This window comes from Mchenga conophoros, linkage group LG6 (genome assembly GCF_057382185.1).
Source record: "Mchenga conophoros isolate Kocher_MC1m ecotype Shallow Benthic linkage group LG6, M_conophoros_male_GT1.1, whole genome shotgun sequence".
Lineage (NCBI taxonomy): Eukaryota > Metazoa > Chordata > Actinopteri > Cichliformes > Cichlidae > Mchenga > Mchenga conophoros.
Window position 1 is genome coordinate 36,710,632 of NC_140531.1, and position 27,548 is coordinate 36,738,179.

General features: G+C 38.1%; 2 protein-coding genes across 5 annotated transcripts; one reads left to right on the forward strand and one right to left on the reverse strand.

Annotated features, from left to right (window-relative positions):
- Nucleotides 1-5,219: 5,219 nt before the first annotated feature.
- On the reverse strand, nucleotides 5,220-21,734 carry sclt1 (sodium channel and clathrin linker 1). 2 transcript variants are annotated; one of them, XM_085277873.1, is made up of 22 exons: nucleotides 21,579-21,734; nucleotides 21,123-21,170; nucleotides 20,823-20,890; nucleotides 19,603-19,655; nucleotides 19,382-19,454; nucleotides 19,061-19,116; nucleotides 18,522-18,657; nucleotides 16,140-16,262; nucleotides 14,503-14,568; nucleotides 13,703-13,773; nucleotides 13,143-13,233; nucleotides 11,697-11,788; nucleotides 11,313-11,490; nucleotides 11,062-11,160; nucleotides 9,260-9,331; nucleotides 9,049-9,123; nucleotides 8,765-8,907; nucleotides 8,459-8,651; nucleotides 7,833-8,029; nucleotides 6,232-6,310; nucleotides 5,559-5,654; nucleotides 5,220-5,391 (listed from the first exon to the last, which is right to left on the reverse strand). In XM_085277873.1, exons 2-22 carry the CDS (start codon nucleotides 21,154-21,156, stop codon nucleotides 5,332-5,334), a joined length of 2,055 nt encoding a protein of 684 aa, XP_085133999.1. In that variant the 5' UTR covers nucleotides 21,157-21,170; nucleotides 21,579-21,734; the 3' UTR covers nucleotides 5,220-5,331. The 2 variants fall into 2 exon arrangements, with proteins under 2 accessions (XP_085133999.1, XP_085134000.1); XM_085277874.1 differs by lacking the exon at nucleotides 21,579-21,734 and having other exon boundaries at nucleotides 21,123-21,567.
- Nucleotides 21,661-27,389, forward strand: lg6h4orf33 (linkage group 6 C4orf33 homolog). 3 transcript variants are annotated; one of them, XM_085277876.1, is made up of 6 exons: nucleotides 21,661-21,792; nucleotides 22,321-22,514; nucleotides 24,841-24,901; nucleotides 25,001-25,052; nucleotides 25,132-25,331; nucleotides 26,709-27,389. In XM_085277876.1, the coding sequence occupies exons 2-6, from the start codon at nucleotides 22,334-22,336 to the stop codon at nucleotides 26,803-26,805; spliced, it is 591 nt and encodes a 196-aa protein (XP_085134002.1). In that variant the 5' UTR covers nucleotides 21,661-21,792; nucleotides 22,321-22,333; the 3' UTR covers nucleotides 26,806-27,389. The 3 variants fall into 3 exon arrangements, with proteins under 3 accessions (XP_085134002.1, XP_085134004.1, XP_085134001.1); XM_085277878.1 differs by lacking the exon at nucleotides 21,661-21,792 and adding an exon at nucleotides 21,843-21,987; XM_085277875.1 differs by lacking the exon at nucleotides 21,661-21,792 and adding an exon at nucleotides 22,101-22,240.
- Nucleotides 27,390-27,548: the final 159 nt, after the last annotated feature.

A 27,548-nucleotide genomic window follows, 5' to 3' on the forward strand; every position in this document is an offset into this window, starting at 1 on the left:
ATTTAAGAATAATCTTCTTCTATTTTCTTTAAACGCAAAATGTAGAAAAAAAGATCTAAAATTTGAAAAAGCTGCTGTGTTTTCAGGGCCTGAGATCATTTAAGATGGAGGAAGATGAAGTTGAAAATTGTCCATTCAAAATTTGAAATTATATCAGGAAATCATGACCGTCATATCCTCCGGACAACAGGAGAGGCTCATGATAAGTGCAAGAGGTAACATGATGATATGGGGTTGCAATCACATACATGGCAAGAGTAATGTTTATATCTGTTAAGCACCATAATTTCTTAATGAAGCAGGGAGGTTTTCGAAAAAGATAAGCTACAATCCAGCAAAAGACTGATTTTAAAACTACAACAATTGGCCTTAGTGGTCTCAAAGGAAGAGTAATGTAAGTGATGTGATGCAATGCAGTGAAAGAAATACCACTGACCCATTTTTTGAAAAGGGCTGCAGCTTTCAAATTGTAAATTTCAGTATATTAATATCTATCTATCTATACATACATACATACATACATGGGGACAGAGCATCTCCTTGGTAGATCCCGCACCTGATGGTGACATGTGCTATGGGCTTTGAAGTTGGCATCTAGTGTCGTGCGCCACATCCCCATTGAGTTCCTGATGAAGGCTCTTTTAGGGTCCTGTTGATCTTTTATAGTTCTAGGCATTCCAGGATCCATATGTGGGGCATTGAGTCATAGGCCTTCTTGTAATAAATCCAGGCAATGCACAGGTTGGTCAGTCTGGTCTTGCAGTCTCGGCTGATTGTTCAGTCTACCTTCAAGCTTGGGTCCTCTACCAGAGGCCTGGAAGTTTGAGGGTCCTGGGCGGTATCTTAGCTGTTCCCAGGACTGCGCTCTTCTGGACAGAGATCTCCGATGTTGTTTCTGGGATCTGCTGGAGGCTCTCGCCTAGGTTGGGAGTCACTGCACCGAGTGCTCCAATTACCACTTGGACCACCATTACCTTCACCCTCCACATCCTCTCAAGCTCTTCTCTGAGCCCTTGGTACTTCTCCAGCTTCTCGTGTTCCTTCTTCCTGATGTTGCTGTCATTTAGTATCGCTACATCAGTCACTACGGCTTTCATCTTCCGCTTGTCTACCACCACTATATCTGGTTGGTTAGCCACCACCATTTTGTCCATTTGTATCTGGAAGTCCCACAGGATCTTAGTTTGGTCATTCTCCACCACCTTTGGAGGCATCTCCCATTTTGACCTTGGGACTTCCAGTCCATACTTGTCAGAGATGTTCCTGTATACTATGCCGGCCACTTGGATATGGCGTTCCATGTATGGCTTGCCTGCTATCATCTTGCACCCTGCTGTTATGTGCTGGATTGTCTCAGGGGCATCTTTACACAGGCTGCACCTGGGGTCTTGCCTGGTGTGGTAGATGGATCTTGGGCTCAGAGCTTGCTAATGTACTGTCATGATTAGTACCTCTGTGCTGTCTTTCAGTCCAGCTTCATCCAGCTACCGGAAGGATGTCTGGATATCAGCCACCTCCTCTATCTGCCGGCGATACATACCATGTCCTTCCATGATGGTTCCTCCTCTTTCTTGGATTTCTGCTGCCTGGGATATTCACTGAGCACGCAGTTGGTTGGAGCCATCTTCCTGATGCATTTGTGGATGTTGCCTCATCCTGGACTGTGGTCCTGAAACTCACTAGTCCCCAACCTCCTTCCTTCCACTTAGCATACAGCCTCAGAGTGCTGGACCTGGGGTGAAACCATCCATGCATGGTCAGGAGCTTCCTTGTGTTTCCTTGAGGCGACTTTTGTTGTGATTTGGCGCTATATAAATAAAATTGAATTGAATTGAATATGTCAGTGGCTTTTATCTCCTCCTTTGGCAAGCTTATTATCCCAGCAGGGTACCTGATCACAGGCAGGGCGTAGGTGTTGATAGCCTGGATCTTGTTCTTGCTGTTCAGCTGACTCCTCCATTTACTTCTTTACTTCTGAGAAACTAAAGATGCTATTTTTTATACTTTATATTATTTTAGTACTACTTACTTTCCCAGCTTTCTGTTACCCTGGTCTCAACTTTTTGGAGCCATGTTCCTGCAATAAAATTCCAAATGTGCTAATTTTCTCATAAAAATAGAAAAAATTCTCAGGATAAACAAAGATCGGTTTTTATTTGCATTTTGCACTTTGATACTTTTGGAAATGGGATTGTTAAAACAAAAAAGATGCTGTTTGAAAATGTTTCAATAATATAAAAAGAGTACTTTGTAAAGGTCTGCTGTTGTCGTGTGTAACAAACAAATGTGTGCAGAATATCCTGGGAAAGATGATGCTCTTGGACTCCAGGTAAGCTTCTAGACACTTCTGTAGCTCATTAAAAGAGCATTTTCCACTAAACAGTCGCCAACAGATCTGTTTGGGATATCAACAAGGCATGTGTGCTGTCTCAATATATTCACTTGCATAAATGCATATGTTTTCATGTTTCTTTCTCTTTCAGCATTAACATGCCTATGCCTAATTTCTATGCATTCTGTTTGGTAAAATACCACACTGTGTGGCTGCTTTAAGGTCATTGGGTATCTTATTAACTTTAGCCACAATCTCTTTCCAGGACTTCCCAACCTTGAGAAACATATTTGACTCAGCAGGCAGTTGCCTCTTGATGTCTTCAGCCAAAAAGATACCTAGGTATAACCAGTTTCTTTGGCATGTGAGCCAATCATCCTGGAGAGAAGGTAATAAAGGATGGAAAATAAGAAATAGATAAGAAATAGATTGGAACAGAAGACAGTGGGGACAATGTGAGCAGACAGAAAATTAAGAATGTATTGGAAATTAATAAAAAGACAGAACACTGTTACCACAGAACTGTTCCATTACATCAACTACTGAACTCAGTGAACTTTGAAAATGGATATATTTTGCAATTTTGTTTTTTTTCTGTAGCCACTAGGGAGAGCTGCTGTTTAGCATTTAAGGGTAGAGTCAATGTGAATCAAAGCACATCTGCATTTAAAAAGTATACAAGCCTTTACTACTAAGACAAGAATCACTTAGAGCCAAATTAAAGATCAATCTATTCTTTTTTTTATAGCCTTTACCAATGTTTGGTTAAAGAGGATCAGCTGTCTTAGCAATTTGTCCACCCTCTGCTTGATGCGAACTACAAAGCATGAAGATGCTACTGCACACGCACAGATAATGCTGTCATCCAGGAGTACTTTCACACAAAAACAAACACAGAGGCACGAAGGATACGCAATTACAAATCTGAAACAATGCTGCTGTTTTACAATAGCCTGCATAAGAGTGCTACGCATTACAACCTGGACATCCTCTGTGCTTCCCAAGATAAGGATATCTTTGGAGGTACCATGAGACAGCATAGTAAACACGTGTGTTACTCATTAGAAGTGCTTCATCAACATGGGGTAACTATAGGGCATTTCTTGAATACCTTTTTGTATCCATGTATATTCTCCTATAAACATTAATTTTCTGAAAGAAAGCTGGCGTGTCTGATAGAGTGCTAAATGTGACTCCGCAGCCAAAACAGCTCTGTTTAGTAGAATGCAGGAAGAAATAGCCAACCTGCCTATGTATGCACCACTAAAGTTATTACCATGAACCTATCTGCCAAGTAGGTTATGTTTCTGGTAGCATTTTAGTGAATTCTGATAAAACCTTGCAGGGGCATAGTGTAGTCATGTTAACAGTCCATTAAAATTTGGCTTACAAAATTTCATCTGGGATTAATAAAGTATTTTGTTTCTGATTCAACCACCAAGGTCTTCAAAGTTAATTAATTGAGTTACTCATTGGAAATTGACAAAAAGCTGTATAACCTAGAACAGCTACGCATGTTTCTTTTTCAGCTATTTATTTATGAGTGACTTATGTATGTATTTATATATATGTATATATTGTACTATTCTTAGTTAGTGTATTGTCTGTCTTGTCTTAATGTTGGTTTATAATGGAGCACTGTAACAAAAAATAATTTCCCCCAGGGATCAATAAAGTATTCTGATTCTGAAACTACGATTCTGTGTTGTGTATTGTCAACATAAAGAAAATGATTTGTAATGTAATGACCACTTAAAACTATCCTTAAAATTAAAAATTTGTATTGCAACATTTACAAAATGATGATTGGTATATGTGGATTCTAAGTATCACATTATAGTTTGCATCCAGACCTCTGATCTCACTTTAACATTTCATATCTGCCCTTCTTCCAAGTTGACCCCAAAATGTGTTAGATCTTTTAAAAAAAAGTATTTTCAAGAGAACGAGATATCTAGTTACTTAGAAATTTACTTTATATATTATAATAAGTTTAACTTATTTATGTCCAGTTACTTACAAATTAATAACTATTATCCATGACCTACTTGTACATGTCTATCTGTCAGGCTACTCTTATCCGATTTTTAATGCACTACAAAAATGTTAAAGTATTTTTAAAAAGAACAAAGAAAACAAAATGAATATATAAAATTTTTAATACTAATCCCTTAAAAGTAAATACTGCCCAGAGTGAGCTGACTTGGCAGAAGTTTCCTCTCTCAGAGTGCGTCTTGTTTGTTTTATTGGTTATGTTAACTGTGCCCTTGCTGTGTTTTACACCAAAGGTTTCTGAGATCAAGAAACATTTGAGTGGCTTTGATTCATATGTGGGTGCAAAACAGAATATTTAACAGATAAATGTAAATGCAACTTCTACTACAGTTTATATAATATTTGTATAATTACTGATATGAAGTCCACACACTTTTGAGATAATGTATTAGGTTATCTTTTCCCCCTCATCTATATGTTGCTGAGAAGGAATTAGAATTTGTATTTCATCTGTAAAATTGCCCTAAGGAGTTGTCATTTAATATCTGCAGATGCAATTATAATAGTGACTTGTGAGCCCATGAAGACAATTTGGGACTGGACATTTCATTCAATCAATCAGTAATCTTTGTCGGTATATTAATTTCTCACAGCTAATTTCTCACGGTACCCATCTTGAAACACATCCAGGAAGTTATTTTGAAGAAAGCGCTTCACTTTTTATTTAAATAGTTAGTGGAACATAAAAACAATATGCATTAAAAAAACGAGTCAAATCTGAGGGAAAAAAAAGCCTCAATATTAAAGTATCAACACTTTAACACATGACCACAGCCATTTTAAGACACAAAAATGTAAGTATTAATAAATCCGCCACACCCACACAAAAAAGATTATTTTAAATTAGTTTTATTTTTTATAACAAAATGAAAAATTCATTTTTCATATAGCATTGGTACACAAAAAGAATGGAAAATATGAAAGCAGTGCTTTCTTGTACCACATTAGACATGCTCTAGATCCACCGAGGCTGTTTTTCTTCGCTGAGATTGCAACCTATTCAGCTATTAGAAAAAAACAAAACAAAAAGTAAAATGAAACGAGCACAACCACAAATAATATCAGTTTTCAATCAGACAACAAAGGGATAGTAAAAACACATTTCTCCTAGCACGACTCTCACGATGGCAGCCCATCACAGGGACCAGCACACTAGATTAGTTACCCATACCTGCTGTGAAGCAGTAGTTGCCCTTTGTTCCGCTTGCGTCAGCCGTCTCTGGAGACGACTAGTCTTCTCTTGATACTCCGCTAGCTGCTTCTCATACTGCACAAAACATGTATCAATTAGTTACACATGGAGTAAAACACAAATGTCTCAGTGTTAAACCTTTTGCTTTTTTTAAGTACTAAAGTACCAAGGAACATATGGTGGAATTATCATTTTCCATTACCGCAGACACACTTGTTTTCAGGCTGCTGTTCACAGATGCAAGCTTTGCATTTTAAAAATATGCAAAATCTTGACAACATCAGTGCAATTCATTTGTTTCTGAACAAACCCAAGCTGTTTCAGTTCATGGTACATTCTTTAAATTATTCTTGCTGCATCTGTGCATTATGTGAGAAAAACTGCTCTCAAACATCAGGTTTGAGCTCATAAGATGAAAGCAAATTCTACAACATAAACTCCTAGAACTTCTAGAATCACTGAGTTGTTAAAGAGCGCTGACATTTTTCTTAGCTGCTGCGAAGGCCTGACATCTGCAGAGGCTAACACCTATTAACAGGCTTAAAGAAAAAGACAAAGTCATTCACATATAATACAAGAATTATTTGAGAAATGACCAGTTTCACTTTTCTCTTACAATAATCTCTAGTGTGTGTTTGTGTGTCGCTCAAACCTCAGAAATTGTGTCATGGTCAGTTTGAAGCTGCGCCTCCAGCTCACGTGAACGCTGCTTCTGTCGATTCAGCTCAGCCCTGAAATGAACATTTTAAAAAGACGAGTCCAACCATCTGTCAGTGAGGGCCAAGTCAACTTTTGTTTCAGCTGCTGTTGAAATGTATCTGTTACTTAAACTTTGTTTCACTGTTACAGATAAAACTGTAAAGTGTCAGACTGAGAATATTTCTTTACATTTAATTAAAACTTTTTATTTCATTTTGTAGACTGCTGTATTAAATATTTCTTTTTCCAATTTCATTCTTTTTCATTTTTTAAAACAACCCACTGTTTCAAATTTTTCTACAGTGGGTTGTTTTAAAAAATGAAAAAGAATGAAAGCAGCCAGAGATACAGGCAAAGTATGCTGTGTAAGGTGAAAGGGTCAGCTGCACACCGATGTTTCGAAACCAACTTTAGCTCAGTTATTGAGTTTCGACCTGCCCATTTGGCCCATTTATCAGCGTGGTCAATAGCGGCACCAGCAATGACCTACAGTTCATGGAAGCAATTAAGGTACTCAAGCTCCCATCTGAGTCATAACTCTGCCAATGCTGAACACAAAGAATGCACAGTTTTAAATTCAGCATGACCTATGCCTCACAGGATGTTACACCTGTGTTTGTTTCTCTCACATTTTAAGCAGATTTATTGCTATTTATCAAATAGTTGCTTGCAAATATCTTTTAAAATGTTAGTGACACAGGAATTCTGTAACAGATGTCAGTACATCTATATAAAAGTGGAAGAATACCTAATTTTCATTGAACCATGCTAAAATGTAAACAAATATAGGTAATATACCTCAACACCCTAAAGCATTATGGGAACTAATCGCTTTAGTTTTGTGTGAGGAATGAAAGAGTGTCAGGCAACAACTCCTGAGGTGCACAAGCACATAGTAATTACCCAGTCAAGTCACACTCACAGTTGTCAGTGTAGAAGAGTTTGTAAGTTAGTCATGTGAAAAAAGGTTTCACAGGAATACACAGTCCTAGAAGTGTCCACGGAAGAGGCTTTCTTCAGGAAACCTTAACAAACAAGCACTACTTTTTCATTCTATTTCTAATTATATTCTCATGAACTTTAACATGTGCCATGCTAACTAGGGCCTGCAGAGTTTGAGTTGTAGCTCTTGTGTTACTTTTTATTTCTTCTTTTTTTTTTAAATTCCAATTTTTCTGATGGTTTGAGCTCAGGTGAACTTGCCAAGGCATCCACTCCTTGGAAGACTGTTATATTATGTTAAGGCACACCTGACCACCAACCTGAGCAAACGTCTGCTTTTATATAGGTGGTCACACTTGCTGATCAGTTAATCAAGTGTACTTGACAACCAGCACGTGGCTGCTATTTCCCTTTTATTTCCTATTGAATCAATAAGAGTGTACTTTGTTTTGTACAGGACTGGACAGAGTCCTGTACAAAGTCATGTTTTCTTGTAAGTCATCTGGCATTTAAGTTGTGAAGTTGTAACCCTTTAGTTTAAAAGCACATCTCTTTTTGTGCCCTTCTGTCCTTGCATTAGTAATCTTAAAAATACAATTTCAAAAGTCTTACTTAAGGGTCGTGATTTTAGTCTCAAATGCGTGGACCAGGTTCTTGGCCTCTTCCTTCCATCGCTGTGTACTTTTCTGCTGAGCTGTAAGAAGTCGAGTGAGATCAGCGCTAGAACTTCGACTGCTTTCCTCCAGCTCCCTCACTCGTGCATCCAGTTCTTGCTCCTTCAAGCTGTACTCTTGCTCCAACTTAGATACCTGAAGGGATGAGGTTATATAAAGTTTCAAACTCTTTTTAAATGGTCAAATAAATTATGTAATGGTACATTATCACTTGTGTGTAAACCCTGTTTTATGCTATATATCTAGCTATCCTACTACTGACAATGGCTTTTCAGCAGTTAATCAAAAATATAACACTTTATTATTCCACTTTATTTAAAGGACCATTTCACAGATTTTACACATACCTCAGAAATTATCCCAGACAATGTCATGAGGCTAGAAAAACTTTTAATTAATTAACCCTTGATTTTTTTTTCTTAAATGCGGTAATTTATTAGGCAGGGTTGCAATTTGTTATCGTTATTATTAGAATGCATTATGGGAACTCCAAGACACATAGGAAGCCCAAATTTCCCAAATTTGGATTATTAATCATTATCGATTCCCATCCTTCCCATTTACCTGTTGCTTGGCCTTATTCTGGACTTGCAGGGTGGCTTTGCGCAACTCATCCATCTCCTTGCGGAGCTGAAAGTTCTCCTGCTGCAGTTGCAGCCGCTCTTCGCTGACATCGATGCAGTCATTGCGGGCTGAAGCCAGAGAGCTCTGCAGGCGTCGCACTTCTTCCTGGCATCGTGACAGCTCCTCGCTATACCTACGGGTAAAAGATTGGAAGAAATAATGAGCAAAGTAAAAGCAGAGCACTAAACCTGATGCGCAGAATACTTACGGATCAAATAACGAAGAGCAAATCTATAGTGCACTTACTCCATCTCCATCGTTTTAAGTTTGTTCTGCGTGCTTTGCAGAGTGAGACTTATGTCTTCCCTCTGCCTCTCAGCATCTAGACACCTCTGATGAAGGGCATCAATCTTCCTGAACTCTGGCTCTGCCCTGCCTTCCTTATATACCTGACACGAAACACAGCAGACTATTAAAATGATCAGCAGTGCCTCAGCACATTCACAAAACCACATAATCAAACATCATCAAAACACTGGAACAACTTTTTGCAGTGTCTTTCCTGCATTTCCCCTGATAAATTCAGATACCTTCTCCAGCTCCTCCTCTACAGCTTTTCTCTCTCGTAGGGACCTTTCAATCTGAGACTCTTTATCTGAACACTCCTAGACAGAGTCGGAAAGAAGAGGAGACAGGAAAAAATGTTGGTAGGAGACAGAAATGAGTGGACAGGTAGACGCTATAAAAGGATTTATGGTGATTTTGAAATGAGTTTGCCCTCTTAGTTGGACAATTTCTTACCAGCTGCAGTGCAGACAGCTCCTCTGCCATACGGTGGATTTGAACATTGCACTGTTTGCGAACATTTCCCACCTGTTAAAAGATAAAGTCATAAAGCTCAAATATGGGGAGTTTAGCTCCTTTGCTTTTCCTTCCCCTTAGACTGACTTTTAATGGTCACAAAAAGGCTTAACTCCTGAACTTAACCATCTGAGTTAAGTGCAGATATAAGGAAAAGCAGTCTGTGTTTAGACTTTTGCTTTGACTACTCCTATTTTAACTTTTCAATAGCACACTTGGTAACTTAAGGAAGAAGTGTCAATGCGTGAACAATATAGTCATATACATTAGTACACTGAAATCAAACTAGATTTGCTGAAGATTGAAACCATAAAAAGTCAAGATGAAAATAAACATCAAGCAGCAACATAGTGATGTATTTACTGACTTGATTTATGTATATATGAAACAACAGATAATAATGAGACAAAGGTCATAAAACAAACAGAAAAAACAATAACTATAGCAACCAAAAAAGAAGCAATCGCTGCAAATTCTTAATTACACTTTATAGTGTTGCCGCTACTATGATATTATGTGCTTTCCTTGTAATTCAGTGAATATGCTAAATCTTGCTAAGTCATCACAGCCTTACTTCCTGACAAGTCACTAAAAGTATTGAATACAAATGCCATCCCCATCAAAATCTCAAGTGAGAAAGTTAAAGTGAAAATTATCAAAAGCATTTTCTTCTTCACAGACATTTAAAGGACCATCAGGCCATTGTTTACATTTGTGTTACCTGCTTGCTTTTGTTAAACTGATATTCTTCACTACATAATCAAGAACAATAGCCTTAAACTATGGACATTTCTTTGTGTCACCTGCATATACATCCTTCCTGATGCAAGTATATAATGCACTTGCATATTAAAGACACATAAAAACAATACTGCAAACTGTCAAAAAACAGATTACATGCAAGCTGACTGTGAATACAGTTTAATTGTAATCTCTGGCCTCCATTTTTGAAAATTTCTTCCCTCACACTTATCAGTTCGAGTGGCTCTCATGCCTTCAGGTAAGTCTGAGGTCTGACTCTCAACTGTAAGTAATTCTACATTACATGACCTTATCTTAAGACTGAACTGCCTTAAATGAGAATGAGGGACAGAGTAGATTAAGGTAAAAAAAAAAAAAAACATTGACCCACTTTGACTAAAATATTTAAACTTAAACTGTCTTCAATGACAAAATTACCTGTAAGCTAGGTAAGCAAAGGCATGTTAAAGGCAAAGCCCCATGATTTGGAAAAAGTCTAAAAGCATCACCATTTAATCTCTAGAATATCATCCCATGTTGAGGGCCAGCAAGAGACTAAGATGACAGCTAGTGCTTCAGTCATACCATTTTACATTAATAGGATTAAACAGTTGAAGGCCTTGATGAAAAAGATCCATTAACAGAGCATTAATCACCATGTCTCCAGGGTTACACAGGGTAAAGAGCAGGGCTTTGCTTTCAGCTTAGTGCCTCATATGTTAAAAAAAAAAAAAAGTATGGCTAAGCACAAGGTACAGTTGGAGGTTGCACTTCTCCTTGTAAAACTAATTATGAATCAAAAACTTTGGTTTTCTTTCATTTTCAGAATTGCCATTTTCGAAAGAAAGCATACAGATTTGGCAGCAAATACCCTGATGTCATCTATTGCTTTTAAGTAATGATGCGACTTGCTTCAAAGTAGACTTTAGTCACACACGAATCAAATTACATGAGTGTATTTTTAGGAGAAGCATTCATCTAGCTATTTAGTAACCGTGTACCTCCTTCTTGGTGCGGACTGCAGCATCATAGATCAACTGCTTGATTGCTTCCTTTGTCTTTTCCAGCTCTTCTGTTTTCTGCTTCTCTCTTAACAGGGCCTGAAGTGAAAAGTAAAGGCAGATACAAATAGGCAATTGAGGAGAGATCTGAAAACTATTTAGAAGATGCAGTCGAATATGTCAAAAAGACGACTCTGCCATTTAAAACAAACGCGATAAAACACTGAAAGGTCCAAAGTAACTGCATTTACCTGGTCTTTGTGCAATGTGGCTTCTTCGGCCACTTGAACGCTCTCTCGAACTTTAGACAGGGCTTCATACTTCTCCTCTTCGAGAGTGGTGCAACGTGCCTGGAGTTCCCCCACCTTTCGCTCCCACACAGTTTGTTCTCTGCGAACTGCCTCTGCCTCCTGTGATGCAGCTTTTAGCCTGGGATTGCAGAAAAGAAAGGATACCCATCAGCAGAAAGAAAGTCAGAAAACTATTGCTTGACCCCATAAACACTGAAGCACTGATGTAAAATTCCATGACTTTCTATTAGATCAATACGCTGGCAGTGCTTTCCTAATCTCAACCACTGTTCCATCTTAGCTGACAGCCAGCAAGTGAAAGCCAACAGTTTAACATGGGCTGACCTGGTCTCCAGCTGGCTCAGGGCTGCCTGAAGCTGCTGCAGTCGTCTGTCTGCTGCGTGTTCACGGCCCCGTGCTTCACCCATGTCCTCTTCCTAAACACATATGCATACAGTTAGGTCCAGAGTTTGGGACAAGGACACCATTTTTTTTTAAAATTTTGCCTCCATCCAAAAAGATCAAGATGTGACTGAATTACACTTTAGTAAAGTCATTGGATAAACTAACAATTTTAAATTTAAAAAAAATGGAGGGTTTTTTTGTACTTGAATGAAAATCATTTGGAGTTAATGACCATCTGAAGTCAATATTCATGGACATTATCAAATGCTGCATTTCCTCCCTTGAGATGCTCTGCTAGGCCCTTGCTGCAGCTGCCTTCAGTTTATGTCATTTTCTGTTTTTTCATCAGTAACTTTGTTGGGTTGAGATCAAGTGACTGACTAGGCCATTAAAGAACACTCAATTTTTGTTACTTTCGCAGTGGGCTTTGTATCATTATCCATTAGCACAGTGAAGCACGATCCAGAAAGAGGATTTCTCTGTTCATTCAACACTGTATCAGCAATAACAACATCCCTAACTCACTTGTGATCAAGTTTCCACGGTGTTTGAGAGATGCTTCTGCTCATGAGGCGTTTTTTTTCCCTCCGTCATACTTTACCCTTTCATCATTCTGGCGCAAGTTAATCTTAGTTTCATCTGTCTAAACATTATTTTCAGAACCTAGCAGGCTCTTTTAAATGTTTTCTTAGACTAATGTGGGCTTCCTATACTTTAGTGTAACCAGTTGTCTGCAGCTTATTGTAAACCCTCTGTATTTACCGTCTTCCTCTTGATCATAGACTTTGACAGTGACATGCCTATGTACCTGTTTGAGAATCCTCTTGACTTGGTTAGATGCTATTCTTCAAGTTCAACAGTTGGAATTAACTTAACTTTTCATGTAATAATCAGGCATTAGACATTTGTGCAACTATATATAAAATTGTCAGTAATTCAGTTCAAACAGTTATTGCAGTACTTTTTTTAAAAGCCTTGAATTAAAGCTGAAAGTCTGCAGCGTTTGATTTAAAATTTAAAATCAAAGCAAAGACACACTGTCTAAACGTAGGGCCATAACTGTATCTGTCTTTCAAAATAGAGTTGTAAGTATGCAGGAATCTAATTTCAGATTATTAAAACAGATAGGCTGACATTTTTTAACTTGTCACACACAACTTATGTTGAAAAAAAAGGGAAAAAAGTACAAAATGCAGAATTCCAGCTTTAGTTTGAGGGATTAAGAAAAAAAAAACTATGCAGAGTGCAATATTTTCAGCATCTCAACTATAACTGATCAAATCAAGAGTCCTTTCATGCTCCTGAAACAAGTAAAGTATTGGTCTTTTTTCATGAATATTCATGAATTAGGCAAATATATGTATTTATATTTTCTTTTTTTCTAACCCGTCTCTGCATCTGTTCCTGGAGATTCTGCAACAGCTTGGTCATTTCATCCACTTTGGCTGTGGCTGTCCTCAATTCAGCTTTGGCTTGCCTACATAAGGACAGAGAAAGGAGAAAAAAAAAACCCACACAAATTAAATAGCAAATTAACTGTCAGCTAGAATTTATAGCAGCCTGTCTGGGTTACTGAAAAATATATTTGGACAATTAAAAAAAAAACAAGAGAAAACAAAACAAAAAAAACCTCATTTTCTTCATTTTTGCTAAATGTCAGTTGAAAAGATGTCTTTTTGGCAAATATCAAGCTCACAGCTTAAAACATACATTTAAACTTTAAGACTTAAAAGAACTCAGGGGTAGAGATGTCGTGTTATTGGACACTTTGAGACTTTTACTTCACACTGCTCTTCCTCAAATATAACCTCCATTTATGAAACAACTTCAATTTACACAAAGTTACAGGACATGGGAGAAGGTGATTTTCAGTCCAGTGTAGCATGTTGTGTAGTAGTTACACACTAACAGAACATGACCTCTGATGGCAGCCAGTAGCCTGTTACCTGAGCTGGCTGTGTAGCTCCTCCATCTCCGTGCTCTGCTCTGTCACTGTCTTCAGGAACTGCTGGTTTGTCTGTGTGTGGCAAGAGAGACACGACTGCCATTTGTGTGGCATGATTGCAAACACAGCTCCAACATTAACAACATCCAAATCAACCTTGTCTCTAATACATTTTTCAGTATCCTTTTACATTAAACCCCGAGGTGTCTCTGTCAGTGATTACTACAAAGCCAGTCACTCTCCATGCTGTGAAAGAAACAGGCTGCTTGCATGAACAGTCAGAGGGGGGAGAGCCTAAAGCTTGCCTTCCCATTAAAAATGCATTAGAGGGATATAGTATTACTATACAATCTCTTTATACAGTGTATTGTGACCAAGCACCTGGCGTGTGTGTATGTGCGTTCACAAGTTTTTGTGTGAATAAAAAAAATCCACAATATTTTGTACTCCTTAATCTCCGAGCAAGGTTAAGCCCAAATACAGGTCAGTCGTGTCTCTAAATAAATAAATAATCTCTAGTGCTGAATTATCTGTGACTGTAGGATAGAGAGAGAGCGGCAGAGGGAGAGCAGAGAGTACGACTTAAAAAGAATCTAGTTAGAGGATTACCAGGTGAGCTGACAGTCAATTATACAGCCTGACAGTTCTGGGTGACTACAGGAGTGATTTAGAAAACCAATTCGCTTAGTTAAAAGATTAATTATTAGAGCAGGGTCAATTTCAGAGAAGTGCATAACATTTCAATACCGTGGCTAATTGGGAGGCAGCAATTTAACACACTTTTAATTAACCGTCACTTACCGATTCCAGTTTCTGATTGGCCGCTTGGAGTTTGTATGTGTGCTGCTGAAAGTGAACAAGCTGATCCTGTGATGAAAAAAGGGGCATTCATGTCAAGTTAACTAACAGTAATTACCTCATCCTTATATCCCACATTAACTAAGGCCAAAGTGCTCTAATTAACTTGATTACAATGATAATAGCGCCATCTAGCGGTGAGAGGTTATTGTTCTAATCAAGTTCTGGCTTTGCATTTCCATTTCAGAATACTGAACCTTGAGTAGAGATGGCACGATACCACTTTTTTATGTCCGATACCGATATCATAAATTTGGATATCTGCCGATACCGATATGAATCCGATATAGTGTTTTTTAATCAACAAAACTGTTTTTTAAATATCTTGCTGCATTTTGTATAAGTTCATACTCAAGTTTAAAACAACAACTACACTAAAGCTATTCTGTTATACCTGTATGCAAAAGAGAATATTTCATAGTTCAGCAATACTGATCAATCTAATAAACTTAAACCTACACCATCCTCCCTATTCTGGTATTTTAAAGAGTACTTAGCATAAATATTAAGCAACCTAACTAATAGGGTTCCAACTCCCAGCAACAACAAAAATAAATAAATAAAAAATAGGGAACCACCCCTCACGCTCCACCTCATGATGCTTAATCGACGTAATCAACCTTAATTTGATGCAGTGTGAAAAAAAATGCACAGAAATCAATTATTTTTCAAGAAATATTAAATAGATTCAACATCTTTCTTCAACAAAATTGCAGACTGCACAGATGGTACCTTCCCAAAGGAAAAAGTACTATAGCTTACTAGGGTATATTAGACTTAATAGTTACTATATACAGTAATTGACTTCTATTCATTTTACATCAAATTAAAACTTTGGGTGTCAGATAATTAATTATTAAAAACAAGACATTTTAAATGAGAATAAGAAAGAAAAGTATGTCTTTGTGCCCCCTTTTCCCTGTTAATGCCCTATCAGCCCCCCTGGCTAAACTTTGCTAGATCCGCCCCTGCACAGCTACCAGCGTCAGCTACGTAGAAAAAGATCCTCGAGTAGAAAGTAATATTAAATACATTCTAACAACAGCTGATCAAGCTTAAACGTGCTGCTGTTGTTCAGCCGCTGGTTTCCTCTTTCTGGTGCAAAGTGGGCCAAAAGCAAACTAGAGACACGGACTCGCGACAGAAAAGCCGATCAGCTGATCATTGATCAGTTTCATGATTGAAGTAGCAGCAAGAAGAGGCAGTCGCTCCATATATCGCTTGTTAAGCTTAACGCAGGAATGCTTTACAAACATTCAGAGATGGACTTACACACTTGCTTTACTTCTCTCGGGATAACTTTGTCGGAGATGAAATGCCGGGTAGCTAGCGAAGCTCCACATGCTATCCAGACCACCGACAGGTCCCGCATGCCACAGCCGCTCTATCACGTGATGCATACTGCTCCGAGTGCTAACGTTCTGAGGCGAGTTACGGCGTGTTGCAAGTTTTGTGAGGTGCTTTCGTGATATTTAATGGATCGGATTACATTTTTTATTTTTCTCCGATATCCGATCCAGTAATTTAGGTCAGTATCGGACCGATACCGATACGTAATATCGGATCGGTCCATCTCTAACCTTGAGCTGCTGTCTCTGGGAGTCATGGATTTGTCCTTCAGAGATTGTCTTCTGGTAGACCTGCTGGAGGCGATCCAGCTCCTGGGCTGTGGTCTGCCACAGTTCCATGGCCTGCATCCGCTCCTGAACACGTACAGCAAACAATATCCACCCACATTTTGACACAGAGTTAACTTTCTTACTAGGAGTTGGAAGAAGAATACCAAACATCTTTCTGCATTCACAAGAGATCATTACTCCAGACACAAAAAACAACTCTTCTCCCTCAAAGACGACTAATGGTTTCTAAATAACGTGTGTTGCATCTTGTTAGCGGGATAACAAATCACCACTGAATCCAAAAAATGACGTTGGGTTTTGTTCAGAATTATTAAAAAGTGCAAAAATGACAGCTTCATTAAAAGAGTGTGTGGAGCCGCTGGGAAAGGCTTTGCTGTCTTCAGTTATTAGTGCAAACGTGTGAACTCACTACTCAAAAAGAATTATGTATCATTTCCCAATGTTGCATATGTAAAAAAAAAAAAAAAGAATACACAGACGGTACAAATGTTTAACTGTCAGAAAGCAATTCTGACAAAGCCAGAGTGGCTGTTTCCTTGTGCTCTCCACTGAATCCACAGAGATCAAAATAATATTGATCGTCTGATCTAACTTCCAGTCACGATGAATGTTCACAGCATCCAGCTAAATTCCAGCTGCACTTCAGCTCAGCCAAGGCCCTGTTGCGGTTTTAGTGTCCATACAAAATAAACATACCCATTAATACATTTCAGCTTCACAAACATTTATTCTGAGTGCTACTTAACAAAAAGAGAGAAAGCTTTATTATTGTTATAATATTACATTTTTAAGTCGATCACCTGAATATTTAGTTTAACCTGTATTCGAGGCGAATATGGCTTTTAGTTGGTCAGTGAATGAACAGACAAAACCCTAATACATCTTTGTAGCTCTCATACAGTAGGCAAAAAAAAAAAAAAACTGGCATACCCTGACGCTGAAAAAGCATCAGCTAAGAAGTAAGAGTTTTTTACGGATACCTGCAAACTGGTGCCGATTAACTTCTCATTTAGCATGTAATCAAACAATCAACTAAACACTGTAGCTCTAAAAATGTAGTTTCTTTTGATCTTAGATTGCTTACAACCACACTGCGAATTAGGCTACACTTGGACCCGGGGGGATGGTCACAAACATCCATCCATCCATTCGCGTCCGCTTATCCTGTTCAGGGTCGCGCTGGAGCCTATCCCAGCTGTCATAGGGCGAGAGGCGGGGTACACCCTGGATAGGTCGCCAGTCTGTCGCAGGGCCAACACACAGAGACAGACAACCATTCGCACTCACATTCACACCTATGGGCAATTTGGATTAACCAATTAACCTATCCCCACAAGCTGCATGTCTTTGGACGGTGGGAGGAAGCCGGAGTACCCGGAGAGAACCCACGCAAACACGGGGAGAACATGCAAACTCCTCACAGAAAGACCCCGGCCTGATGGTGGAATTGAACTCAGGACCTTCTTGCTGTGCGGCAACAGTGCTAACCACTGTGCCACCGTGCTGGTCACAAACAAATTTCAGGAATTAAGGAATTTGTTAACTTACAGCTTTTATGCAGAAAAGAACTTAAATGATCACAATTAACCTTACTGGACCAAACTGTTACTACAACCTTGGATACATGATTAAGACTACACCCTACTCTGATAAGCAGTACTGTCAAATCTTATCAGGATAAAGAGAAAAAGCCAGGTATTAAAGGAAGACAGGTTGGATAGTCACAGATTCAGTTTATAGCAAGATAACCTTTGAAGCAAAGACCTACAAGGAGTCTTTCTAATGACACAAGGTCTGTACAGACTTAAGCCACATCAAGCTGAAATGGACTGAAAAATAGAAGAAACAGCAACACGACGCAACTGAATAAACTTCTGTAACACAGTTAGGTTGAATTTTCTAAATTCTTTCCTTTTTATAGCAAGAATTCTACAAATGTTCAGGGTTGAGCGAGTTGCAAATTTAGATTAATACACTTTACAGTTTAAGATGATTCCCTTTTCTAACGTTAAATAAGAATTCCTTCCTTAAAATATTGGCATTTCTTGACACCATGTGCTTGCTTTCAAGTTTTGGAAAACACATGTAGAAATTTCAGCGTACTGAAAAACTTTGTCAGCTTCTAATTCCTGGTGTTTAAGAACAGAAGAGTGCAGAAAAGACCTATGGATGTGTGACTTCAAACTCCAGGCTGATGGATATACACACAGGCTAGAAAGGCCCCACACACGATGTGTTTCTTATATAAAAAAAAAGAAGAAGAAAAAAAGTGTGTCTTAATCTACAAATGTTTAGACATATCAAACGGACATTTATGCAGACCTGTTCAGACAGCTGGACCTGTTCTTGGAGATTTTTGATGACCGCATCTTCTTCCAACGTGCTGCCCTCTACTCCTGAAGCTGTGGGCAGGGCATGAAGCTGCTTCTCAACAGACTCTCTCAGCTCTGCATGAAGCCTGGAAAAAGTATTCAGACTTAAGAGGTTATGTCACAAAAATAAATAAATAAATACATTAACAGCATGCATAGTTTTAAGTGCTAAATAAAATAGAACAACCTTCATAAGGTTAATTATTTAGCTGGAATGCAAATGGTCAAGATGCCAGAATTCTAATCAAAGCTCTAATTACTAGACAAATGAGCGCACTAATTACAGCAACCTGATTTGTGGTAGGTCATAGAAAATCAATCAGCCACTGAATGTAAAATAATTCAAGTAACAAATTCACACACAATACTGAATAATGCCATATCTTATGACAGGTTTAACTTATTGAAAATATTAGTACATTTGTCATGTTCTGTTGTGCAACCAACTTATTACATATTAACATGAGTGGATTTATATTTTTTTTTTACCTTTCATTTTCCTTGACAACCCTCTCCAACTTCAATTTGACGTCTGTCATCTGTGTCTGTACGTGAACACTGAGAGTCATTGATAACATCCCGACATATTTAATGCATCAGATGACCAAGAAATCTCAGGATTAAGATATTTATTTCCCAGCTACCTCTATCAAAGTCTTTGACTTCTGAATTATCAGTTTAATAGATTTCAAGGACTTAAATCTATAAATCACATCACTTCATCAAGCACCCACCACCACACGCCTGTGTATTCAAACATTTCAGATGAAGGATGTTTTATTATTTCAGGATGTTGTTTTGTTGATTTACCTGATATCTCTGCAGCTGTTCAGTCATTTCTTCCATGTGCCGATCATACTCAGCTATCAGAGGAGCCATTATACTGCAACACAGACAAATGATGTTTCAGTACTGGGGGGGAAAAAAAAATTTTTAAATTTTGTATTCACCATAACTCTGTCTTGCTGAATCTCTAGTGAATGCTGTGTCTCTAACGTGTCTACAAAGTGGTATGAAACTGATGAACTGACCCTCTATCTGAGATCCAGGGCACAGGAGACTCAGTGCGTCTTTCCTCCTCAACCTAACAAACATAAGGCATGTAAGGGGTGAGGGCTAGCAGTAGTTAATTGTATCAAAAACTTACTTTTCTCAGTTCAAAAAAAAAAAAAAACAATCACAATTTTTTTTTATTGAAGATGCCAAATACTTGATTAATTTTAGATGAGCTAAACTAGCATAAGTTTTTAAGTTGAAGATCATTCTACTGTACACACACATGACTATGTCAGTACCCACCCAGACAATGCAGTAAATAAGTTCATAGATGATACCACTGTGGTGGGGCACATCTCTGGGGGCAATGAGACAGCATACAGAGCTGAGTTTGAGAGGCTGTCAGACAGGTGTGCGGACAACAATATGGGCCTCAATACCACCAAAACAAAACAGCTATAGTCAACTTTAGAAGAAAGAAGTCTGAGCTGCAGCCCATCAGCATCAATGGGGAGTGCGTAGAAATGGTATCCAGCTTCAAGGTCCTGGGTGTCCACATAGACACAGTACTCCAATGGACCTCAAACACCTCGGAGGTTATAAAGCAGACCCAACAGCATCTCCATTTTCTGAGAACCCTCAGAAAAATGGACCTTAAGTGGGAGCTGCTGATCATCTTCTACAGTTGCTCCATTCAAAGTGTGGTGACCTACTGCATCTCTGTATGGTTCTCTAGCTGCACAATGGCACACAAAAAGGCACTTCAAAGGGTCATTAAATATGGCCCCAAAAATCACTGGACATCCTCTTACATTCCTGAAGTTTAGCACTTGCTGCCTCAAGAGGGTATGCAGCATCCTACAGAATTGCACACACCCAGGACACCGGGTGTTTAATCTGCCTCCCATCTGGGAGGAGATTCAGGTTGCTGAGGCCGCGGAAAAAACAGACTCAAGGACAGCTTTTACAACAGGGCAATAGCCCCAGTCAATGCTAACATCTGACCTGATTGGTCATCTCTCTTTACTTTTTTTTTTTTTTTTTTTGGGGGGGGGGGGCAATAATGTGCAATAAACATTCATTCTTTAATTTATTAAGTCATACTTTTTTTGCACTTTTTAAAAATCTACTGTGTTGTGTTGTGCTTAGTGCCGAAATGGGACGGTTTCTAATTTCATTGTACTATAGTACCAAGTATGACTGTGCAATGACAATAAAGAGTTATCATAACCCATTTTATCTTATGTCTTCGTACCTGAGAAGATGTGGACAGAGCACCGTGCCCATATTGATACTGGCTGAGAGCAGAATTTAGCCTGCGGACTGAAATGACACAAAAACGAGGACACTTACACAAAAAAGCATAGATGTTCTAGTGATCATCACAAGCAGAAGACTGTAAACATCCAAAAAATGCACGCCATATAATTGATTGATCTTTATACAGGGACCACCTATGGCTTAAAAAAGAAATTAACATAGAACAGTGTCAAAAACTGATGGATTAAACGGCGTAACAGAAAAATATGCATGTCGTTTCCAAGTTTCGTCTCACCTTGATCACGCAAAAACTCCAGTTCTGCCTCCATGCTTACGATGTCGTCTAAAGAGAAGCAAAAGAATTTGCACTGGCAAAAACGACCACCACTACCAAAACTAAAGACGAACACTTAAAGCCTGTCAAACCTGGCACCACTAATCTAGGGGTTCTTTTCAAGTTAACGTTTCGGAACACGAAGAGAAAACTGTCGTTTAAGAATGTACTAATTCAGGTAAAGATGACACAAAGCCGCTAGAAACGTTCACTACAAACTAGCTAGCTACCTGTAGTAAATTTGTGCAGCTCGTGTTAGCTAAAGCAGCTAATCAATCTCGGCTAAGCTAATCAAAACAACTCAGTGTTTTGATCTCTTCAACAAAACACCAAACACATTTTCCGAGACAGGATGCGCTTAAAAAAATACGCAAATGCATCGCATTGAAATTTTTAATTCATAATAGATGTTTTTACTTCAATCCTCGTTTCCGCCTCTTGTTTTGAAGTAAACAAACGGGGACCAATGGAAAAGAAGCTGTGCAACCGTAAAGTCATTCCGTCTGTACAAGAAACGCGAAAGGATGTTCCTTTAAAAAAATAAAAATCAGGAAGCAGATGTAGAATACATTTGGAAGTCAATAATGCCAACTCTGCATATATAACAGTTTGAATTCAGTTGTTTGTTAAGGTATGATATATAACGTCATCACGTGAAAAGAGATTATGGTTTCTAGTTCGTCAGAATGTGTCACAAATAGTGGTTTAAAAATTGCTGGATAGACATTTCCATACAGATGTAACCACATATTGCATGAAAACGTAAACAGCATAGAGTTGGAAAATATCGTCCTCTGCTTATCGTTTTACTCTCAGATCTTATCAAGTAAGTGTAATCCTCGGACGTTTGCTTTACCAGGAAAATGATTTTACTGTCTTGTTACTGATAACATTATTCTGTTTTACACAATTTGATAACAAACTGCGGGTGAATCAAAGGGTGAAACGCAGAGTATTTAAAGAAATTACACGCGCACTCGGAGCACTCTTGTCCTGTAGCCAGTGAAAACAAACATGGGGGTGACTCGTGGACTGCAGTTTATAACACTTTTCCACATTCTGCTATGCTGTGAATCTCTGTAAGTTTTGTAGCTTTTTTGTTCCCTGTGTCGCTGCTCACACAGCAGATTTTAAGACTGAGTGATTTTCTTTCTTTCAGTCCTCGCACGCAAATGCAGTTTGACATCGAACACACTTGGGACAGCAACCCTGTAAATCATGACCCCCTCAAAATCACCTTCTCTCCTGGGTTAGGAGGCCTGAAGGTGGAGGTGTCTGGTCCATTCTTCAATGACCCGGCTGCTCCTGCAGGGCCCCCAAGCCAGGCCTTCCCTGGACTGTGGAATTATGAAGGTGGGTAGATTGGTCTGTTGCTTCCATAGCCATGCAACCTTTCTTTTAACACAAGACACAAGCTTTTAGGGGTTTAGTCCGTGCAAAAAAAAAAACAAACAAAAAAAACCAAATCGATTTTAGTTCAAATAATGTGATATGAATTCATGATATCCTGAATTTTTAAATATAAATATATTTTTATCAGAAATGCCAGAATGTCAGCTTAAAGCTCACAAAACTATTTCAACAACCGCCAAACAGGTAAAACAGCAAACGGTTAAAAGAGCCAGTAAAAAGATTCTGCATAAAGATGTAAACACAAAGCGCGACCATCGGGTCGTCCACACAGACATGTCGTCGGGTGCTGAAAGTCGACATCTCACAGATTCTGAAGCTGTCGGTTTCGTCACTCCAACCGAAATTCACAGAACCAGCAGCAAAAGAAGATCAAAACTATGCTTCATGTTTGAAAAATATCTTACCTTGGTTGTTTTGTTTCCACCACAATAAAATTACACTTCCTGCACAGCTCCCTCTCTCAGTGTACATTAAGAACAGTTTACCATCACAAATCTCTATTTTCTGAATTATTCGCTTGCTTATTACACATCAGTCTATCGTTGTTTACAGTGCTATCGGCCACTGTTTGTTTTTTTTCTTCCAAAAAGACCTCTGACAAGACCTGCTGTCAATACATTACAAAACGCTTAGCTCTGTCTCTAATAAAACCTCTGTAACTTTGCTCTGCTTCACCTCAATAGCATCAGGTAATGTTTATATGCTGATTTGTGGTTTTCTTCCATTTTTGTTCTACTGCAGAATATTTTTAAGGTGGTTATCTGCTATAAAAAGCCACCCCATGAAAATCTCCTTCATGTTTTTCTGTGTTTTATCCTCAGTTACTTTGACACAAAGGCATTTACTGTGATTCTTACACCTCTGATGAAGTCTCACAAGTGTCAGCTTTGCTTTTATTGCCTACATAGATATAAAAATATGGATATGTACTGATAAATGATCAGAATTACAATATTTCTGACTGAGTCAAAATTGAATCGAATCGGAATTGAAACAGTTATAGAAATCAGTGACGATACCCAGCCCTATTATAAAATATATATATGTTATAAAATACCTTTAGCCTTACGCCCTTAATTTGTTTATGTATCAAAGGTAGCCCCATTTGCAAATTATTAATGTAAAATAGAATCCCCTTTTAATCGCTTAATTGGGTTTCATAATTTCAACTGTTTTTAAATGTTTGTTATTGACAGGAAAATGCATTCTGTTATATATATGCACAGTATGATTATTCATATTATATTAAATTAGAATATTGATGAATTTCATATATACTTATACAACATGAAACTAGTCCCATGAAACTGTTATCTTATTTTCTTTAACCTCAGTTTGGAAAACAAACCTGCTCACCAGCGCCTCTAAAACTCACAAATTAACATGTTATGTTTTATTTGTTTAATCTGTTCCCATTTGGCCCATCTCATATTAAACTGCTATATACAAAAGCTAACCAGCCGCTAGCTGAAGCGTAATATTTCAGAGACCTTTCCCTAATTGTAGCACAATTCTTTTAAACGCTTATAATTAACAAATGAGAAACAGCAATTATATAACCGACAAGCTCCAGACTTCATAAGGCTGATTCCAACGGAAATTCATTATCTTTAAAAAGGTCACATTTATGGCTTATTGTAATAGATTGTAGTATTGTACATGTGTTACTTTTATGGTCCCCATGCTTGTTGTAGCCGTAGTTACGGAACCATCAGTTATGATTATGTAATTTAGTCCCTAGGATGCAATTTTAGGCCCTTTGGCAAGCTGAAATAATATGAATAAAGTCTACTGTGGCTGAAGAGACTAGAGACTGTCTGTTTATGGGATCATTACAGTAACTGCATTATCATTATTATGGCGACACAGCAATTAAACCTCACAATGAGGCTGAGTAATAACAATTGGTTCTAATTGACCTCAAGTAAGTTCGATTTCCGTTTAATGAGCCCCACATATTTGGTCTCATTAATGTTACTTAATAGATTGGAAACCAACCCCATTATGATCTAGGTAGATAAAGAGCATGATTCTAGGTTAGTGAGTGTGCTGCTCATATAATTGTATTTAAAAGTTTATGTAATTGTTATTTTTGCATGTTACTGTTAAAGTCTGAGTCAAAAATGAATGACCTGAATAATTTAATTATTACTTTTTTGTCTTTTTTTTTTTTTTAAATAAGTGCTGATAAGGTTAATAAGACAGTTAAAGCAGTTTATTAATGTGAGATTAAAAGTCTTATCTTCATTTTTCCATATCTCATCAGTTGTAGAGACCTTCTTCCTTGATAGTACTACAGAAAATTACCTGGAAGTCGAGTTTTGTCCGTGAGTACCAAGCTGAGCTCTTGCTCTGCCCATGTATATATAGCCATATGTTTATAAACAGTGGAACAATGACACGTCTTCCCTGTGTTTTTACTTTAGACATGGACAACACCTGATATTACTACTGTCAGGAGCCGGCCAAGCATTCCTGGTAGGCTGCGTATGGAGGTATTCGTAGGGTTTTTTTGGGTTTATGGGATATTTCTTACATTTTTGATTTCTCTCTCCAGCAACAGCTTCCCATGGTATTTAACACCAAGATCACTGGAGACAGATGGACAGGTGAGGCTCTCATCCCTTGGACATACTTCCCTCCCAATGTCAACAAGATGAACTCCTACGCGATCCATGGCTCAGGAGAGAATCGTATATATGAGGCTCTTTATCCCATCCCCAAGGAGGAGATAGCCGAAGGACAAATGCCTAACTTGTGAGTATGCTGACTTCTACAAGTGAAGTTTGATGTGCCATAGGTCATGTGCACAGACATTTTATGTTATAGTGGTGCTGTCGTGAGGCACTGAGACAGAAAAAGAGGTTCATGTGCAAAATCACACCTTTTTTTGTATATTCTTTTAAAGGTACAGTAAGTCATTTTGTAAGAAATTTAAAAGAAAAAAGAATTTTACACTAATTCATTAAAATATTCAGAAAATACATACAAAATAAATAGGAGAGGCCACCAGTTTATGGAAGCCATGGCAACATCTTGAAAACAGCAGCCAAGATAGAAATCGCCGTTCCACCTAATAACATGTTATATACATGGCTAGAGACTGTCCATATTCATGGTATTACTATTAATTCAAATGTCATAAATAGCTCTTTCAAACTCCATAGGACTATTTAACATTTGCAAATGTATATTTTCATTATCGCTTTCTCCTCCTCTTCATCTGCCTTCTTCACCACTGTTCTCTCCTCCCTCATTTCCACCTCATTGTTTTCGTCCTCAACTGAAGTCTCATTTCACGAACTGAAATCAGTGCTCTAACACACAAAACATGCATAAACATGCTTATTTATTCTGGTTATTCTCCTTATAAGCTAATATTAATCAACCTAATGTAGGCTCTAAAAATTATGCTTTCCCAGTTGATTACATTCTCATATTGTATGACAGTTCATTTGCTATCTGTCCAACAATGTTAGATCCACTTCAAAGCAAGTTTCACTAATGCCGGTTACAGCAGCTAACTGGCAACAACAGCACCACTTACCAAGAGAAAAGTTCACTGAAAGTTCACTGACTCATATAACACTCCTTTCACAAAGTTTTACAGCCTCCACCAGGTTAAATAGACTAGGACACTCAGCATATTGAAAACTGAGGTAAACAGCGGACTGACAGCCTACACTCAAACTTGTTAAACGGTAGTCTGCAGCCAGAATTTTTGAGGTATCTTGGGTTTTAAAAACCTAAAATACTGCAAAAAATATTTGGCAAATTTCTTTTTTTTTTCTGATTTATTGCTACGTGTTGATATTATCCAAATATTTTAAAATATTGCGCGTGCAAAAACAAATTAAAACATGTTTGTCCTACAGCAAACATAAATAATGCACTTGAATTGGGAGGGTTAAGGAAACAGGAAACTGCAGTCTACTGACATCTAGTGATGAGATTTTGCATACTGCGCCTTTAAGTTGTAAAACAGGTGTAGATCAAATGGTACTTATGTCCAATCCACAATCTGTACCTTTTAGAGTCACATTAGTCAACTTTGTCATTTCAAATTACATGTATATAAATGTGTATTTCACTACTTTATGCATAATATATTAAATTTGTCTTTCTGTCTTCTAGTCACCGGCTAGAGTATTTCAAAGATTTTCGCCTGCAGAGCATCATGGGAGAGGGTTGGGTCCAACCACCATCTGATCTATGGCTTGGAAAGCCTTAAGCTTCTCAGAAACACTCCTCTTTGCCTGTTTCATTCTTGCAGACACATATCCACAAAAATCCTCTAAAACAGCAGCAGGGCAATAGGATAAACACTCTCTGACAGGGAACAAAGGGCAATCAATCTTTATTAGTTAATGATGTCAAACGATATGACATGAAATATGTTATCAGCTTGTCAGATTGCGTTAGTCTTCACACACATCTGTGCAAGCACACAAACATGCACTGCAAGATATTGGACGTCGCCACAAATTGCCTGAGCAGAGCGTGACCTACAACACTTGTACAGTGGAGGAAAGCGCACAGCTTAAGTGTTTGACTTCAGTGGGATAATTCCTTGCAATTCCTCGTGATTCTAAACCCTAAATGTTGAGACACTGATATTAAAAAAAAAGAAAAAAAAGAAAATGTGCGTTCTTTTGGGTTTGTCTTTATTGTCATTCCATTACTATGATTAATGTCCTTTATAATGACATCTTTTTACATACTGCTGCTGTCCTTTTTCTGTGATTGATGTCACTTTAATTTTATGTCTGATGTTTGATTATGTTTCATTCCCATGTCTGTAAAATAATTATCTGACATTTTGTGGTATAATCTTTTTCACCTTTTGCCTGGGGGTTAGATATGAAGATCAGTGTCGTCCTCATGTATAGATGCCATTTATGTGGCTAGATGGTTTAATTTCTGACTTCTTCCCAAAACTTTAAACTGCTCCAGTAACTTTACCAATATGAATAC

Bases quoted from the DNA above. Each gene is read 5' to 3' on its own strand.
- sclt1 (XM_085277873.1), bottom strand. From the start codon at position 21,156: ATGGAGGCAGAACTGGAGTTTTTGCGTGATCAAG. The intron at 11,789-13,142 runs GTTAGAAAAAAA...ATATGTGTTTAG, and splicing joins AGGAACAGATGCAGAGACGG to GAAGAGGACATGGGTGAAGC. The intron at 8,908-9,048 runs GTATCTGAATTT...GTTTCGTGTCAG, and splicing joins TAGAGGAGGAGCTGGAGAAG to GTATATAAGGAAGGCAGGGC.
- lg6h4orf33 (XM_085277875.1), top strand. From the start codon at position 22,176: ATGGGGGTGACTCGTGGACTGCAGTTTATAACACTTTTCCACATTCTG. The intron at 22,241-22,320 runs GTAAGTTTTGTA...TCTTTCTTTCAG, and splicing joins CTGCTATGCTGTGAATCTCT to TCCTCGCACGCAAATGCAGT. The intron at 24,902-25,000 runs GTGAGTACCAAG...TTTTTACTTTAG, and splicing joins CTGGAAGTCGAGTTTTGTCC to ACATGGACAACACCTGATAT.